This window comes from Mastigoproctus giganteus, chromosome 11, assembly GCF_048544385.1.
Source record: "Mastigoproctus giganteus isolate SK-2022 chromosome 11, ASM4854438v1, whole genome shotgun sequence".
In the NCBI taxonomy this organism is placed as follows: Eukaryota; Metazoa; Arthropoda; class Arachnida; order Uropygi; family Thelyphonidae; genus Mastigoproctus; species Mastigoproctus giganteus.
This window is the reverse complement of record NC_143585.1, coordinates 166,295,109-166,315,393: the sequence shown is the minus strand read 5'-3', so window position 1 is coordinate 166,315,393 and position 20,285 is coordinate 166,295,109. Positions and strand designations below refer to the sequence as shown.

At 39.8% G+C, this 20,285-nt stretch overlaps 1 protein-coding gene across 1 annotated transcript in view; it reads right to left on the bottom strand.

The window, feature by feature from the left end:
* Positions 1-20,285, bottom strand: part of LOC150078556 (microtubule-associated protein RP/EB family member 1-like) — a 128,186-nt gene that overhangs the window by 82,854 nt on the left and 25,047 nt on the right. The window contains exon 3 of the mRNA XM_090384982.1: positions 7,816-7,854. Within this exon, the coding sequence (XP_090241108.1) occupies positions 7,816-7,854 (39 nt within the window). The remainder of the gene's footprint in view (positions 1-7,815; positions 7,855-20,285) is intronic.

Genomic DNA, 20,285 nt, shown 5'->3' with positions numbered 1-20,285 from the left:
GGAAGAGACATAACACAAAAACTGGCAAGGTTCTTCACAAAGTGCATTAGAAAAGGTGTGATGCCTAAGCATTGGAATAATGCAATCATAGTTTTGCTGCATAAGAAACGAGATAAATCAGAAATTGGAAATTACAGACTAATTAGCTTGTTATCCCACATCTACAAGTTGTTCACAAGGGTCATTACTAACAGATTAGAAAGAATACTTGATGAGAATCAACCGAAAGAGCAAGCTGGCTTTAGGACAGGATTCCCAACTATGGATCACCTTCACGTAATATCACAGTAATGGAGAAAGCAAATGAAAATAAAACACCATTATGCCTGGCATTTGTGAATTATGAAAAGGCATTTGACTCCATACAGCATAAGGCAATGTTTCGGGCACTGGAAAGACAAGGCATTGATACCTCATATATTATGATTTTGAAGAAAATATACGAGAGTGCTACCTCCTTTATTAGACTAGACAAAGACAGTAGGAAATTTAAAATTGAGAAAGGAGTTCGACAAGGAGACATAATATCTCCGAAGCTGTTTACTGCTGCCTTGAGGAAGCTTTCAGAAGTTTAGACTGGTCGCAGAAAGGAGTCAATGTGAACGGAGAGTACCTAAACCACTTACAATTTGCAGATAACATTGTGGTCATAAGCCATGATCCCAAAGAATTAGAGGAAAATCTTAATCAGTTATTCACAGCTAGTAAGGATTTTGGACTAAAGATGAATATGGCTAAAATAAAAGTAATGATGAACAAGTATGCCACAGAAAGGGAAATAATGATTGAAGGAGCAGTAATTGAAAAGGTGGAGTCATATACTTATCTGGGACAAGTTATTAGCTGTAATAATGATAAATGGCTGGAAGTCAAGAGAAGAATAAATTTCAGATGGATAGCATTCAGGAAATATAGGTACATACTGAAGAGCAATATCCCAGTTTGTCTGAAACGTAAAATAATGAACCAATGTATACTCCCCACCATGACTTGTGGAAGTGAAACTTGGGCACTCACCAAAAGAATGGAAGAGAAGTTGAGAACTACACAGCGAAGAATGGAAAGAATCATATTGGGAATCAGACTGTTAGATAAGAAGAGAAACATATGGATTAGGTAACAAACTCAAGTAAAGGACATTCTTATCAAAACTAAAGAACTAAAATGGTCTTGGGCAGGACACATAGCTCGAAGACGATGACAGATGGACTAAGAAAATAACAGAATGGTATCCAAGAGGAGCTAGAAGAAAACCTGGAAGACAAAGGCGGAGATGGATAGATGAAATTCATGAGTTTGTGGGTAGTAAATGGATGGCCAGTGCTCAAAACAGAATGAACTGGAAAGTTGCTGGAGAGGCCTTCATCTTGCAGTGGATTGAAAATGGCTGATGATGATCCTTATAAAAGGGATTCTGCCAGCAGTGGCAGAATCCTTTTTATAAGGAGATTTTTATTGAGCTGAGAGGCTCGGTGTAAACTAAATATTTTGCAGATGGGCGAAGAGTCAAATTTTCTAGAGCTAATTGAATTGCATATAGTTCCTTTGAAAAGCTGCTGTACTCAGGTGGAAGAAAAGCTGATATGATAGCAGAGGGGAAACATTGCTGCTGCTCCAACAATTGAGTGAGATTTGGAACCACCTGTATATATCGGTAGGAAGTCAGCATAGTTTTGAATATGGCTAGCATTGAGTTGTTGCCCATTTAAAGTTGGTAGACAGTTCTTTGCCCATTGCAGAAAATATGTATCACATTTCAGTTGAGGACAGGTGGTCCGTGGTGGAGGAGAGTAATTTTTTACATGTTGCCTATTGTAGAGAGGAACATTCCAATTATGTGTTATTTCAAGGAGCCGTAGACCTGCTGATCGTATTTTACTTGGTTTTTTCTATAGATTGTGAAATGGTGGATTAAAGAGATATGGCTGAATAGGATGCGGAGAGCAAATTTGTTGTTGTTAGGAGCATTAGCAACTAAGGTGCTCTGGAGCAACTTTGTATTTTGGCTGCATATTTAAGTAATAACATTCTTCTGCGGAGGTACAGAGGGGGCTCATGAGCTTCAATGTATAGACTGTAGGTTGGAGATGTCCTATAAGCACCAAGAGCAATTTGCAGTGCATTGTGTTGTATAGGATCCAGCCAACGCAATACACTCCTTCAGGCAGATCATAAACTGGAGCACCATAATCCAAACGGGATCCAAGCAGTGCTCTATATAAGAGCAGCAAAGTTGTACGATCTGCTCCCCAAGACAGGGCAGATAAAGCTCTCAGCATTTTTAGCTTTTTCAGAACAGGTAGTGCATATTAATTTAATGTGCTCAAAAAAGTTTAACTTGCTGTCAAGGATCAATCCCAGGAATCTGATATTATCAGCAATTGGAATGGTGCAATTTGATATCTGAAGTTCAGGGTGTGTATGCAATTTGCACTGATCGCAGAAGTGGATCGCAACAGTTTTCTGATGGGAAAGATGATATCCATTGAGCTCAGCCCACCTTTGCGCTTTATTGAGGGTCATCTGCAGTTGCCAAATGACTTTAGGAGTTCTTTTGTAATGGAATCAATTCTAAGGGTAAACAGGGTTGTACTCAGTACTGACCCTTGTGGTACTCCTTCCTGCGAGAAGATAGTAGAAAGGGAGTTTTGATATCGAACCTGCAAATTACGGCTTTGGGGGAAGTTCTTAATAAACATAGGCAGGTTGCCACGTAGACCAAGAGTATGAAGTCACTGAGAATGCCAGACCGCCAGGTGGTATCAAATGCCTTCTCTATATCTATTGAGACCATAACAAGGTGTTTGTTTTTTACAAAGGCATTGCGAATTTTGGATTCTGCCTTGATCATCAGATCTAAGGATGACCTGTTTTGGCAAAGCCATGTTGACAATTATTTAGTATACGTTGAGTTTCAATGATCCAAATGACTGTGGATCATTTTTTAAAGAATTTTACCAAGGCAACTTGACAAAGAGATTGGCCTGCAACTATAAGGATTGGAAGGACCTTTTCCAGGCTTCAAAAAGGCTAAAACTGTAGCATGGTGCCAGGAGGTTGGAAAAATATTTTGCAGAAAGATCCGATTAAAAAAGACTAGCGGCAGTTGTAAGTTTTTTTTTTTTATGTGAACCCCAAACACGAGAGGTATTAGAACCTATAGTACTTAGTACCGTGCTTGGGTTTGATGTTAAGAAGACGAAAGAAGATATTTGTTGACATTGGACTTCTGTAGACTGTAATTTTCAGGAAATACGTATGAAGGAAGGTTGTTCCAGAAAACGGCAGTTGAATGAATAAATGAGGAAGATGAAAAGTTGCTTCTGTGGGTTTGAAGTTGGACAGTAAATGGATGTTGGCTAGTGGCGGCACGTGTTCGGACTGTTTTGAAAGAGAGAGCGGGAATTATAGAAGCCAATTCAGAAGAACAGTGCCCATGGAAGTATCTGTAGAAGAGGCATGCAGCAGAAACAGTGCGTCTATGAGAAAGCGAGTGGACAGACTCTGTTAGAGATGAATCATTAATTAACCTAACTGCCCTCTTCTGAATGGAATCAAGAAGCCTGAGAGAGGTTTTGGGGGCACCACCCCAGATGTGGGAACAATATTCCATGGCAGGGTGGATTTGCGATTTATACAGAGTGAGCAGCTGTTTGAGAGCGAAAGAGAAAACCAAGTTTTTTAGATGCAGAGGAAGCAATATTTGTAATGTGATTGTGCCAAGAGAGATTAGAAGTCAGGGTAATCCCCAAAAGAGATATATCATTTTGCCTAGAAATCGGAGTGTCACTAAAGATAAGCATAGGAGCAGAAGAATCCTTTTTGCGAGATATAAGACAAGACTGAGTTTTAGAAGGGTTGAAATCAACTAAGTTGTCATTGCCCCACTGGAGAATTACCCGAAGATCGGCATTTAAGGAATTGGTAGCAGATTTTCGAGAAGTTGAAGCTGATTGAGAAAGACGGTTTCTCAAAATGGAAAGTTGAATGCAATGTGCTATCATCGGCAAAACTATGGATAGGATTTCCAGTTAATGGAAGAAGGTCATTGATATACAAGAGGAAAAGAGTGGGGGAAAGAACTGAACCTTAGGGGACACCGGCATTAGTGGAGAAGTTAGAAGACAGAGGGCCATCTACCATCACCCTCAGTGAGCGATCAGAGAGAAAACTGGATAACCAATTACTAAAAACAGTTGGCAAACCATAAGATGGAAGCTTGTTTAGAAGACCTTTATGCCAAACACGATCAAAAGCCTTTGAGATGTCAAGAGCAACTACTTGGGTTTCACCGAACCTTTCCATTGAATTAGTCCATAAATGGGTAACATAAGCCAGAATATCTCCAGTGGATCGACACTGACGGAATCCATACTGGTGATCGTTGTTCAGACGGAAGGTTTCTAAGTAGTTTAAGAGTTGGCGGTTAATTGATTTCTCCATTACTTTAGAAAGAGTAGAAGTAATTGCAATGGGATGATAATTGGATGGGAGGGATTTGTCACCCTTTTTAGGAACTGGCTGGATATGAGCAAATTTCCAAGCAGAAGGAAAAACACCTTTGGAATAAGAAAGTGAAAAAAGGCGGCAAAGAATAGGAGTAAGTTCAGGAGCACAGGTTTTGAGAACAAGTGGAGAAATACCATCAGGACCTGGAGCTTTCTTAGCATCAAGATTCATCAAAATCCTTCTGATATCCTTTTGACGGAAGACCACAGGAGGCATTGAATGGAGCGTGTTGGGAATGGTGGGAGGTGTTTTACCAAGATCATTAATACATGAGCTGGAAGAAAAATGGGATGCTAGCAGGTCAGCTTTATCCTTGGCTGAAGTGGCAACAGAACCATCTGGTTTGGACAGAGGTGGGAGCAAAGATGGGCAAAAGTTGCAGCCAATAGCTTTGGCAAGAGACCAGAATGCTCGGCTACCATTAGGGCAAGAGGCAAGTTTTCTACTCTTAGCCGGTTCAAACTCTAGTTTGGACTGATTAATAACTGCTTTACAACTGTTTCCAAGCTTTGGTGTAGGCAGAAAATGAAACTGAAGAATTAGAAACAAGCCAATTACGATATGCAACATTCTTCTCTTGGACATCCTTAGCACATTTATTGGAAAACCAAGGTTTAGATAAAGGACGAGATTTTAAAGTGGAGTGTGGGATAAGGGATTCCATTCCTGCAAGAATAATTTCACTGACACTATCTGAGCAAACGTTGACATCAGAAGTTTTGAAACAGTAATCCGACCAAGGAAAAGAAGAAAAGAAGTCTCGCAGGTCATCTCATTTTGCATTCTTGTAATGCCAAACAACACGTGGTTGGGAATAGCCACGAGAAAAAGGTTCCATTGGAGAAGAGACAATCACCGAGTTGTGATCTGAAGTGCCTAAAGGACCTCTCACTTCGACCGTGTACTTAGAAGGGTTGTTTGTGAGAAAAAGATCAAGCGTATTGGCTGTATGATTAGGATTGTCCGGTATTCTTGTAGGTAAATGAACAATCTGTGCTAGGTCATTAGTAATTGCAAAAGCCTCAGCATCTCGACCTGCTGGGTCGGTGTGACTAGAAAACGGAAGCCAGCTGGAGTTGTGAACATTAAAACACCAAGGAAAATTACTTCACTGTTAGGAAAGTTGGACTGGAGAAAGTCAAGTTGCAAAGAGAGGAAGTCAAAGAGCTCCAAGTGATTAGTGGAGTTGGGAGAACGGTGGAGACAACAGATGAATTTGACACAATGAGGTAGAGAGATTTTAAGCCAGAGAAGAGATTCCAAATTGCCAAGTCTCTGACAGGGAATATCAGAACGGACATATGCACAAGTACCACCTTTGAGGCGAAAGGAATCATACAGCGAATAATTTGGGCATCTGAGATGAGCAGTAGATGAATCAAACGATAACTGAGATTCTGTCAGAAAAAATACATGGGGTTTGGCAGACTGCAAGTGGAAATGGACATCGTTGAGATTAGAATTGAGACTACGTATATTTGTGAAATGAATTAGGAAGTCCTTGGAAGGTTGAGATCTTTTCGCAGATAAGCTTGCTCTATTAGTTTGACAATTCATGGTATATTCAATAGTAAGAAAAAGTAGGTGGGACATGCTGTATGAAGTAATGAAATTTTTGGATATGACGTACATGTGGTAAGAATATACCCAGATCCTTGACATAACGTGGCCTCGACAATGCTCCCCGCATATGCACTACTTGGAATCCCTCCAGTCACTATCTGGCAGAATAGAGGTAGCAAGATTATACACTAGCTGATCCGGAAGCTTCCTAGAGAGTTACCAATAGGTTCAGTCCGGTGTACTAACTAGCGGCCAACCTGCGAACACCGTTTTAGAGCTGTACCCTCGAAATGTAAGGAATATTGGATCTCGCCACGACGTTCATCATAACCTTAAAAGTTAGTTAGTTAGTTGGTTGGTTTTTAGGAGCATTAGCAACTAAGGCCATATTGCTCCGGGAAATGCGGTGGTCATTCTCTGACCTTTCCTCATCCTCCGTATTTGGTGGTGACGGGCTCGAACCCCGGTCTAATCAAGAAGTGTGTGCTATGCACTGCTGCTCCTTCCCACCTGGCTACGGAGGCGGCACACCTTAAAAGTCATCAATCATACTGCATGATGGAAGAGATAGGGAAGGGTTAACCGGAACTTAGCTCTAGTGACTAAACATGGGTTCCACCACTTCAAGCCTCCAATAAGCAAAAAAAGTGGTGGTATTTCACCGGTTGATGAGTCATCTACCACCTAGTACTGCCTGGTAACATAGAGGGGCAGCGTTCCTCCATGTGGTGTGGGCGCCACACCTCGACCCCTTCTTACGTTGGTTCACACCTGGGTGGTCACCCACCATGTACTTGTGCATGGAGGTTGTATGGAAAGGGCATGTTGATATCGAACTTGAAATGATCTAGTATGTAGAAAGTTCTGAATGAATATAGGAAGGTTGCATCGTAGTCCGAGAAGGTAAAGATCACTAAGTATACAATACCGCCAGGTGGTATCAAAAGCCTTCTCTATGTCTATTGACCCATTACTAGATGTTCATGTTTGACAAAAGCATTATGGATGGCAAATTCGGCCTTGACCATAAGATCTAGGCATGATCTGTTTTGACAAAAGCCATATTGACTATGGCTCATTAGCTCTTCCCACTCAATGATCCAGACGGGTCTTCTGTGGATAATTTTCTCAAGGATTTTACTGAGGCAGCCACTAATTTCATCCACAGTAGAATTACACTGATTGATCCTATTTGCCTGCCATGAGTGGGAGCCAACCCTTTGCTTCCTTTGGTATTTCACTGTGTGCAGCATGGGATTCTCATCTACTGACCTCTGAGGAGTCTCCTTGGGGCAGGAATGAACTATGATTAGTGCAGGAATTTTTCCAAAGAAACTCTCCATCATGCTCATGGTTCTCTGCCTGGGATTGAGATTACTGCCTCCTTTTCTATTTCCTTCAAATCTTTTCACCATTTCAAGGGGATGCCTTCTACTTTAACCCTGACAATATTATCACCTACTTCTATGGCTATCACTCCTTTTCCATTTTATTTAAATGATTTTCCTTTTTTCCACCACCTTGTTCAGATGAAGGCAGTCTGGTAAGAGCTCTATAGGTGGAAATTCTTCCCATATCAAGGATGGGTACCAGGAAGCAGTGATATATAACAGAACCACACTTACAGCACACAAAACTGGCTCAGAAGTGCTGCCCAGAAATGAGAAACCCACATAAATACATGTACCCATTAGACTGGCTACTGATTGTATATTTATATTACATTAAATATTCTACTCTTACCTGGGAAAAGCATATCCATGAACTGGCAATATGCTGCTCCTATAATGTGATGAAAAAAATAATAAGATTATATTAATTACTTAATAATTAAAACAGAGTAAATGAATTTTCATTTATACTAAAGTACAGACACTGCAGTCAGGCATTTACAATGTCATTATCTGCCAACCAACTTACATGTGACAATTAACAGGGGCTATCATTTCCTTTTTTGACTAAATTCAGAAATGGGCATACATCACCTAAGAACACAACCAGCCTTTATAACATCACCTCTCAACTAATAACTACACCACAATCAAGAAATATCATATGCTGAACTAAACTGAAATAAATACCCATGAAGTCACTAACCTCACCATCTGTAGCATGCCTTGGGATCTCTGAACTGCACCTTTGGTCTATGCCAGTATTTCACAAACCGTGTTCCGCAGAACACTAGTGTTCTGTGAGATGTGAACAAGTGTTCTGTGAAAAATTGTAAATAATAATTTAAAAATAAAATAAAATAAATAAATTTTGCATATTTGTAGCGTACACCACTTTTGTATCATTATAATTTTTAACAATTTTTTTTTCGGTTATTAATATGCTGGCATAGACTAATAATCAAATAGACTGTAGAGCACTTTATTTTGGCAGGCTTTTACATAGAGAAGTATGTGTAGAGTTAATGACATGTACGAAAAAGTAGCAATATAGTGGTCTAATATGCCATTCATATGTGATTTAGCCTGGCGTACATGGGTTGAAGGAGAGGGGGAAGCGAACAAATATCATAACTAAACTCACGTCCTTGTATAATTTTTTTTTGGATAATTATTAGTATTTCGAAATATTATTAAAATAAATTATCATGGATTTGTGGTTGAAAAAAGGAACTTTAAAATGAGAAGCAAGTACTTCTAGTATTGCAACTGTGGTTAATGAAAACGAACACAATACTGTCATATTGTGTTCACTGGTTAAAGATGCATTACAGGATCTTCTAGACAAGACTGCAGCAATAATTCAGACACAGCATGGGTTTGTTAAGGGAAAGTCTTGTCTGACAAATTTGATTAATTATTATGATGTGGTTACAAAGGAACTGGATGCAAAAAATAATTCTGTATCATATACAGTGCATTCTGGTTAATTGAGGCAGCCACTTATTTGTTGCAAAATATGAAGAACAGAAACAAAACAAATTGACTGATGATTGAATTTTTATTGGCGCATCAGCAAAACAAAACAAATATTTAGCCTGAATTTGTTCCGCTTATTTGGGCCATCAATATATTTAGATGGAGCGCACAAACATTTAAATATTGTCTATTGAACAATAAACTAATTTAGATGGTTCATAACAAAGAGATCATGCGGGCAGCAGCCGAGTCAGTTATTGCGAAGTTGTGCCGTACAGTGGTTGTTTTATGTTTGTTCTGTCATGGTAATCGGATCCTGAAGAAATTTTGCTTGCGGTTATTTACGATCACACTAGGTACATATGTATACATCTTGTGTATGCAGAATCAGCCAAAAAAAAAAAAAAACACCACTTCCACTTCACCCCTCTGTTCGTTCGAAATACCTGTCCAGCTGAGCCTTTAACTTATTTGGGCTATCAACTTCCACAACAAGGGATGGAAGTCTGTTCCACCAACCAACCAACAACCCGCTGGCTAAAGGCATATTTCCGCACGTCTATCCTACATCTGTCTTTCCTCAATTTGAATTTATGCCCTCTCAGGTGATTATTCTGAGCAAGAGGAAGATTCCCATCAGCATTGAGCATGCTCAAACCATTCAAACCTTTATACACCTCTATCAGATCACCTCGCTAGTGCCTAGTCTCCAGAACCTGTAATTTGCAAAACTTAAGCCTTTCTTCGTAAGAGCACCCCTTTGTTCCATTCACTAATCTTGTTGCCCTTCTCTGTACTCGTTCCAGCAGCTCTACGTCCTCCTTGAAATGAGGCCTCCAGACCTGTATACAGTACTCTAGGTGTGGCCAGACCATTGCCTTATACAAGGAAATAACAACCTCCTTATCCCTGCTAGAAAAATTCCTATATATCATTGACAATACACTATGAGCTACTCTTGCAGCCCGTCTGCACTGCACAGAGAACTTCACATCTGCCTGCATAACCACCCCCAGGTCTCTTTCATTCTCTACCACTGTCAGTGTAGTACCACAGAGTTGATATGTTGCTCTGGGGTTACTGTTTCCCATATGTAGTACTTTACATTTGTCAATGTTAAACTTCATTTGCCACCTCTCACCCCATCTGCTCAACCTTTCTAGATCCTGTCGCAGCAGCATAGTGTCAGTAGTGTCCTTGAAAACCCTGCCAACCTTCGTATCGTCTGTAAACTTGGCCATTAAGCTTGATATACCATCATCAATATCATTTATAAATTACAGAAAACAATAATGGACCCAACACTGAACCCTGAGGGACTCCACTAATAACATTAGTCCATGATGAGCAGTGTCCATTGATTACCAATCTCTGTCTTCTTCCCCTAAACCATCCATTTATCCATAGAAGCAATTTGTCTCCAATGCCACACTGCTCCAATTTGTGCAGCAGTCTTCCATGTGCAACAGCATCAAAAGCCTTTCTAAGATCCAAGTATATAATATCAAAGTTATTCCCTGCATCATAGGATCCAATCAAATTGGTCAGGCAAGACTTCCCCTTAACAAAACCACGCTGTGTCCGAGCTATAACTGAAGTCTTGTCTAGATGATCCTGTAGTGCTTCTTTAATCTGTGCCTCCATTAAATTTCCTGGAACAGAAGTTAAACTCACAGGTCTATAATTACTTGTGTCAGCCTTTGATCCTCTGTGAATTGGGGTCACATTTGAACATCTCCAGTCTGTGGGTACCACCCCTGAGTCCAAGGAAGCTCTCATAATTATGGCTAAGGGTTTGCTTGCTTCCTTTGCTGCCTCCTTTAATATAACTGGATAGATCCCATCCACCCCAGGTGCCTTTCTTCTGTTTATCTTCAACAATTTCTCCTCCACTTTACTCTCAGTTATTACAAGATTCTCTAGCTTATTGCCACATCTGAGTGAATACACCTCTGGCATTCCCCTTGCTGAATAACTCCTCATGTGTGAATGTCGATGCAAAATATTCATTTTGTTTGTTAGCTACCTGAGCAGGATCATCAACAGTTGATCCATCGATATCAAGTGGACCAATCTGATTCATCCCCTTCTTTCTAGAGTTTACATAAGTAAATAACTGTATGATGTTTTTCTTTGCATCCCTTGCCAAAGATTTCTCGTAATCTGACTTTGCCTGCCTAACCTCCTTTGTAACTTGGTTACAGATCAACTTGTACAGTAATACCCCGAAGTTACGCGATAGGTGGGTCCGACGAAAATCGCGTAAGTCGAATTCGCGTAAGTCGGGGTACAACTTTGCATATAAATACATATAAATGTTGCTTAATTGGGACCAAGGACTAACAAAAACAGTAGTTTAGAAGAAAAATATTAATAAAATTGCAGTTCTTTATACATATTAATACAAAATATGTATTAAAAAAAACAAATGACTTACGTAAAAAAGTTATTTCGATGTCGATGGCTTCATAAAATATCACAAATTCGTCTGACGACACAGCGCGTTCTTTTTTTCACGCAGAATTTCTTCGTAGCAAGCTAATAATTTTTTTATTCCTTGCTTTGTAGCTATAACGCGTTCTTCGTTGGAGTCTATGTTTTCTAAAATTTTTAAGCCCTTTACAATTGAGCCCTTTTCAATTTTCAACCTCTCAAGTTTGCAATTGTCATGTGCTTTTCGCCGTTGCTTCATTTAGGTCTGTAGCACGTGCAATATCACATGGTCTTTCATTTCGCTCAAAGCGTTTCACAATTTCATATTTTTTCTCTATAGACAGAGGCGGACTGGCCATAAGCCTTACCGGGGAAACCTCGGTGGGCCAGTGTGATTTTGGCCATAAACCATAGTATGAGGCCACTATAAATTTTCCCGGGTAAGAATTTTTGATCCAGTCCGCCTCTGTTTATCGATATTGCTTTTTTTTTTTCTCTCTGAATCTGCAGTGTCTTCACCAGGACGCTTCCTTTTCACACCTTTTAATTAAGTATTTTACTCATTTTTAGGGAATAAAGCACAATTACAAAACGAGGAGGCACGCTTGATACACATAAACAAAGCTGCGCGCACGTAGCAACTGAATAAACAACACCATAAAGGCAGAGATACACTATTAACACCTTACATTTCTAGGGGTTACTACCATAAAACAATAAAAATCCAGTTGCGTTTCTGCTAGTGAAATCTGTTATAAACTGGTAGTAAACTCGATCTAATTGCATTTGCAATTATACCGATAGCTGGAATTGTGTTGGTTTTTACGTTATTATGGTGAAATGTGTTTCCCCTTCACTGATATAAAAAACATAAAAGCAGCAAAGTTGAATTTTGTTCATCTTTCGCTCTCATTCTCCGCCGTCGCACCGTATGAAAAACGACCTTGAAGATAGTGGGCGGCAGTGTTGCCAAACGAAAAAATCAAGAACCGGGTAACTCCGAGTTCGCGTAAGTCGGGGTATTACTGTATATATATCATAGGCTTCTGTGTCACGTATTAATTTGTATGTATCCCTTGCATTTTTCTTCTCTGCCATATGTCTCATTAGTTCAGCTGACATCCATTTAGGCCTAAACCTTGAACAATATTTCTTAGTTGGTATGTAAAGCCTAGTAGCTTCCAAGATAAGTTCTTTTAATGCTTCCCATTTTGAATTTCTGTTGGTGACATCATCAGTTGGTCCCACTGTATAGAATTTAAATACTGTCTCAGTCCATCGTAGTCGTCTCTTCGAAAGCAATAACCCTTCCCTTTACCCCTAATGGTAGTTACCTCTTTGAGTATATCCCACTTCGGCACACTGTGATCACTGCCACCTAGTGGTTCCTTTATCTGCAGATTCTTAATGCATGAAGAATCACTACTGATAATCAAATCAAGAGTACTACTACCTCTAGTTGCCTCCTGAACAAGCTGATATAGAAAACAATCATCCAATAAATCCACAAAAGCCTTGCTAGTGTGTGAGTGACCAGCCCCAAATTCCAGTCAATATTTGGGAAATTAAAACAGTTAGAACAGATTAAAAACTGTACCAAACACTGCACTGATTTTGGTTTCCCCATCCCTTTTTTTCATTTTCAGTACATTTAAGACCCCTGTCAAGATGCCACGTAAAGATTAGTGGCTTTCAGAAAAATATTGCTATTGACAAGATAAAAAGTCAACCTCCTAACATCAGTCATCGTCAGTTAGCGGAGATAACAAAGGTACCAAAATCTACAATTTCACGACTGCTACAGCAACAAGAAAAACTTAGAGAGGAATGGACATCATGCGTGGATTTAAAGAAAACATCTCATAAGCGAAAGAGGGAAGGCAAAGATCCAGATGTTGAAGATGCTTTAAATCAATGGTTTTCCACTGTATCTAAACAAGGAGTGTGTGTAAGCGGCCCTATGCTAAAAAACAAGTCAGAAGAGTTGGCCAAAAAGCTAGGTCACGTAAATTTCAAAGCGACGGATGGTTGGTTGTCTTGATGGAAGTGTAGACATGACATTAGTTAAAAAAAAGCACATGGCGAGAAGGACAGTGCTGATGCTATGAGTGCTGAGCAATGGAAATCTGAAAAACTGCCAGTTGCTTAAAAAATTAGTGGGATGACATTTAAAATGCTGATGAAACAGGCCTGTATTATTGTGCTATGTCGGATGGTTCCCTCAGCTATCAACACATAACACTTTCCGGTTCAAAGAAAGCAATGGATCGTGTAAGTGTTGTGCTGCTCAAACATGTCAGGAAATGATAAACTCAAACTCTTGGTTATTGGTAAAAGTGCTAAACCTCGTTGTTTCAAGGGACTTACACTTGTAGGCAGTTTGCAAGTTTTGTATTATACCAATAAGAAGGCGTGGATGACCACATATATTTTTACACAATGGCTAATGAACTGGGATGCAGAACTGCAATGGAAGTCAAGAAAAATTCTGTTGATATTGGAAAACTGCACGGCACATTCTAATGTAGCAGGTTTAAAAATATTGAACTAGAATTTTTACTCCCTAACACCACATCCCTGATACAGCCTACGGATGCGGGAATTATAAAAAATTTGAAGACCTATTAACAGCGGAAAGCTGGTTAATCACATCCTTGAAGCAAATGAGGAAAATCTGCCGACATCTTCGAAATCAATAGAGGTTAGTGCAAAAGTTTCAATGTTTAAATACAATTTATCGCTGATAGCTGGCGAGGAATAAGCAGCAAACAATTCGGAATTGTTTTGCTAAATGTGGTTTCATGTGTGTTTCAGACGCGACAAGCTGTACAGAAAATGAAATGGCTTTAGAACTGCAACAGGTCCAAAATTGTAGAGAATTTTTAACGATTGACGATAGCCTTTAATGCCACGATGAAAATGAAGATTATGAGGAAACGATTATTGAACAAATTGCGACAAAACACACAGCACCAAAAGACCAAGAAAATGATGACAATGATATACCTAAGCGAGTGAATAACCAGGATGCCAGGAAATGTTTTGCTGAATTGAGATGTTATTTCATGTGCAGGAAGGCAATGAAGGTGGTCCTTTATCAGTATTAGATACCTGTGCCGACTTTGTTCAATTGCAGTCGAAAAAGAGAACACGTCAGGGTACACTTCATAATTTTCTTCAAAGTAAAAACCTTTAAGTAATGTAGTACTAGTAGTGGCATGTGATGCAAGAAAGCAAGTGTATGAGCTTATGCAGCATCAGCAAAAAAAAACAAAAAAAAAACACACCATTCCCTCCAAATGCCGGTCCAGTTCCTTCTTAAATTTATTCAACCTATCAACTTCCACAACGAAAGATGGAAGTTTGTTCCAGCAATCAACCACCCACTGGCTGAAGGCAAATTTCTGCACATCTATTCTACATATGTCCTTTCTTAATTTGAATTTGTGCCCCCTTAGGTTCGTAATCTGAACAAGTGGAAGGATCCCATCAGAATTCAGCATGCTCAACCCATTCAAGGCCTTATACACCTCAATCAGATCACCGTGCAGGTGCCTAGTCTACAGCCAATGCAATTTGCAGAACTTAAGCCTCTCTTGGTAAGAGGATCCCTTCATTCCCCTCACCAATCTTGTTGCCCTTCTCTGTACACGTTCAAGCAAATCTACATTGCCAGAATGGTATTAAGGGTAAGTTGCTACAATGGATAAAAGGATGGTTAAGTGGGAGAAGACAGAGGGTGGTAATCAATGGGTACTGTTCTTCGTGGACTAATGTTATTAGTGGAGTCACACAGAGTTCGGTGTTGGGTCCACTGTTTTTTTTTTTTTTTTTTTGGGTAGTTGTTGGCGCATCGGCTTCTGTGGCCATAATGCACCTCCCAAGGTTTTTATAGTACTTTGATCCAAGCCCGAGGCGGGATTTGAAACCCCGACCTTTCGGTTGCCAGGCAGGCACTGTACCCACCCGGCTAGCGTTTTGTATATTTATCAATGATATTGATGAAGGTATATCAGGCTTAATTTCAAAGTTTGCAGATGATACAAAGGTTGGCAGGGTTGTTAATGACAGAAATGGCAGTGTGCTACTGCAAAAGGATCTAGATAATTTGGGTCGATGGGCTAAGAAGTGGCAGCTGAAGTTTAACTTTGACAAATGCAAAGTACTGCATATGGGTAGAAGTAACCCCAGAGAAACATACCAACTGTGTGGTACTAAACTTAAGGTGGTAGAAAATGAAAAAGACCCCAGAGTAATTGTGCAGTCAGATATGAAGTTTTCTGAGCAATGCAGACAGGCTGCCAGGGCAGGTCATGGAGTTTTGACAATGATATATAGGAATTTTGCTAGTAGGGAAAAGGAAGTGATTGTCCCTCTGTATAAGGCAATGGTCAGGCCATGCCTTGAGTACTGTGTGCAGGTCTGGAGCCTCATTTTAGGAAGGATGTAGATTTGCTTGAGCATGTATAGAGAAGGGCAACAAGATTGGTGGGGGGGGGGAAATGAAGGGATCCTCTTACCAAGAGAGGCTTAAGTTCTGCAAATTGCAGCAGCTAGAGAGTAGGCACCTGTGAGGTGATCTGATTGAGGCGTATAAGGCCTTGAATGGGCTGAGAACGCTGAATTCTGATGAGATCCTTCCACTTGTTCAGATAACGAACCTACAGGGGCATAAATTCAAATTAAGAAAGGACAGATGTAGAATAGATGTGTGGAAATTTGCCTTTAGCCAGTGGGTGGTTAATTGCTGGAACAAACTTCCATCTGTCGTTGTGGAAGTTGATAGGTTGAATAAATTTAAGAAGGAGCTGGACAGGCATTTGGAGGGAATGGTGTGGGTTTTTTTTTTTTTTTTTTGGCTGATGCTGCATAAGCTCATACACTTGCTTTCTTCCATCACATGCCACTACTACTACAGTCCATTCCGGTTATTTGGGACACATCGGGACTAGTGCATTTTGGCCCGATTAAGCGGCTGCCCCAATTATCCGAAGTTTCACGTAAATAGTTAAAAATACAATTTACCCCCCCCCTTTAGAATTAGTTCACTATACAATCAAATCACGTTACGACGAACTCACCATAGTAAGGTACCGTTCACTATACGAAGTGCAGTAAGCGTCGATCATTGTGATCACGTTTGTGAATTGAATTTTAATTCTATTAAACAGCTATTCTAATTAGCGAAAATAGGAGGAATATTATTCACAGGCTATAAAAGCAAAGATATATTAAGCACAAATTTACCCTTTATTACCTTACCAATTAAAAAATACGTGAAAATCGGAATAATTAATATGTACTGTAATATGTACATAAGAACTAGTTGACATTTCTGTTTACTGACATTTTTGGGTGGGGGTTAAAATTTAAAACAGTAACAAGATAAGCAATCAATAACAAGGGGCACGGCACACACAAATTGCAAGTAACACGATACGCGCAAGTCAGAACGGAGTAACGAGTTACAAAGGTTTAAAAATAGGAATGAAGATCTAAAAATTAATTTTTTTATATGCTTGAAGATTCCGTGGAAGTGTAAACACATTTTACCATAACAACCCACAGAATTCCAGCTGTCAGTATTATCGCAAATTCAATAAGATCGAGTTTACTGTCCGTTTTTGATAACTTTCACTAACAGAAAAGCCCAATACACAGGTGATTGTTTTTATTGTTTTATGGTTGTGACCTCCAGAATTTCGACCGAGCCACGTGGTACCACTGGAGACAACCGTAGGATGATCTCCAGTGCTGCCGTCTCCTGCCCCGATTAAACGGCATGCTGTCCCAATTAAGCGAAGTAAACCCTGGCTATTTTCTCGATTGGTTTCTGTTTTTTAAGATTTGCCCCAAATAAACGGCTGCCCCGATTAACCGGTGGCCCAAATAACCGGAATCCACTGTACTACATCCTTGCTAAAATGAGACCTCCAAACGTGTATGCAGTACTCAATGCGTGGCCTGACCATTGTCTTATGCAGAGGGACAATAACCTCCTTTTCCCTGCTAGCAAAATTCCTATATATCACTGACAAAACCCCATGACCTGCCCTGGCTGCCTGTCTGCATTGCTCAGAAAACTTCATACCTGACTGCACAATTACTCCCAGGTCTTTTTCATTTTCTACCACCATAAGTGTAGTAAGACACAGTTGGTACGTTTCTCTGGGGTTACTTCTAACCATACGCAGTACTTTGCATTTGTCAAGGTTAAACTTCAGCTGCCACTTCTTAGCCCATCTGCCCAAATTATCTAGATCCTGTTGCAGTAGCACACTGCCATTGCTGTCATTAACAACCCTGCCAACCTTTGTATCATCTGCAAACTTCGACATTAAGCCTGATATACCTTCATCAATATCACTGATAAATATACAAAATAACAGTGGACCCAACACCGAACCCTGTGGGACTCCACTAATAACATTAGTCCACGAAGAGCAGCACCCATTGATTACCACCCTCTGTCTTCTCCCACTTAACCATCCTTTTATCCATTGTAGCAACTTACCCTTAATACCATTCTGCTCCAATTTGTACAATAGTCTTCCATGCGCAACAGTGTAAAAACCTTTCCTGAAATTCAAATATATGATATCAAAATTATTTTTTGCATCCAGTTCCTTTGTAACCACATCATAATATCCTATCAAATTTGTCAGACAAGACTTTCCCTTAACAAACCCATGCTGTGTCTGAATTATTGCTGCAGTCTTGTCTAGATGATCCTGCAATGCATCTTTAACTAGTGACTCCAATATTTTACCCAGAACAGAAGTTAAACTAACTGGTCTGTAATTACTCGTGTCACCCTTCGATCCCCCCTTTGTGAATTGGGGATACATTTGCACATCTCCAGTCCGTGGGAACCTCCCCTGAGTCAAGGATGCGCTCATAATTATGGCTAAGGGTTTGCTTAGTTGCTTTGCCGCCTCCTTTAATATAACTGGATAGATCCCATCCACCCCAGGTGCTTTTCTTATGTTTTAACTTCAACAATTTCTCCTCCACTGTGCTCTCAGTTATTACAAAATCTTTAAGTATCCTGCTACAACCTTTGCCTGACACGGACATTATTCTGTACTGTATCTTCATTTTACATATGTACCTTATATGTACATACATACACATTGTTTGCTTTTAGCTTTAATTATTTTTAAATAAATGTTTGTACCAATATAACTTAAATACCACATTCCCTTTATTTTATTCATACCTTTTTGCCTCCGTTAGAATGTGCTTTTCAGCTCATTAAAATTTCCCTTAATTGGGCAAAAGTGATCTGTCCTAATGTGTCCCAATTAACCAGAATCGACTGTATTTGAATATCAGGAAAGCTTTTGACGCTGTTACAAATTGGAGCAGAACAGTATTAAGAGTAAGTTGCTACAATGGATAAAAGGATGGTTGAGTGGGAGAAGACAGAGGGTGGTAAGCAATGGGTGCTGCTCTTCGTGGACTAATGTTATTAGTGGAGTCCCACAGGGTTCGGTGTTGGGTCCACTGTTGTTTTGTACATTTATCAATGATATTGATGAAGGTATATCAGGCTTAGTATTGAAGTTTGCAGGGTTGTTAATGACAGTGTGTTACTGCAACAGGATCTGGAAAATTTGGACAGATGGGCTGAGAAGTGGCAACTGAATTTTAACATTGAAAAATGCAAAGTACTGCATATAGGTAGAAGTAACCCCAGAGAAACGTACCAACTGTGTGGTACTACACTTAAGGTAGCAGAAAATGAAAAAGACCTGGGAGTAATTGAGCAGTCAGATATGACGTTTTCTGAGCAATCTGCCAGGGCAGGTCATGGGGTGTTGTCAATGATATACAGGAATTTTGCTCGCAGGGAAAAGGAGGTGACTGTCCCTCTGTATAAGGCAATGATCAGGCCACGCCGTGAGTACTTGCGTGCAGGTCTGGAGGCCTCATTTTAGGAAGGATCTAGATTTGCTTGAGCATGTACAGAGAAGGGCAACAAGATTGGTGGGGGGGGGGATGAAGGGATCCTCTTACTAGGAGAGGCTTAAGTTATGCAAATTGCAGCAGCTGGAGACTAGGCACCTGCGAGGTGATCTGATTGAGGTGTATAAGGCCTTGAATGGGTTGAGCATGCTGAATTCTGATGGGATTCTTCCACTTGTTCAGATTAAGAACCTAAGGGGGCATAAATTGAAATTGAGGAAGGACAGATGCAGAATAGATGTGCAGAAATTTGCCTTTAGCCAGCGGGTGGTTAATTGCTGGAACAAACTTCCATCTGTCGTTGTGGAAGTTGATAGGTTAAATAAATTTAATGAGGAACTGGACAAATATTTAGAGGGTTTGTATTTTTTTTTTTTTTTTTTTTGGCTGATGCTGCATGAGCTCATACACTTGCTTTCTTGCATCACATGCCACTACTACTACTACTACTTCAAAGTGAGGATGAACAAATGCAGTGTTTTGTTCCCCAAAAATCCGAAGTGATAAAAACAGGAACCAACTAATAAAAGACCAAAACGAAAGTATGATGACAGTTATTTGAATTTTGGCTTTACATGTGTTGGAAATAAAGATGCTCCTGATGTAATAAAATATTAGCAAACAGTTCTTTGGATCCCGCTAAACTTGTGTTCCATAACTGTTCAGCAAATATATTGTGAGATGAAGTGTTCTGTGACTAAAAGTTTGGAAAACACTGGTCTATGCCATCATTTGTAACAAATAAAAATTCACCTTGATAAACAGATTTTGATGTCATCATCAATAAGTTACACCAGATTCCAGATACCTATGCATGGCAAGGCATATTGACATGGGATTCCAGAGATGATTCCTTAAACAGTGTACTGGTATTAGTTGGATAGCCAGTTTCAATTCGGGATCTGGCTATTGTGAGTGATTAATTTCAATAAAGCCAAAAAA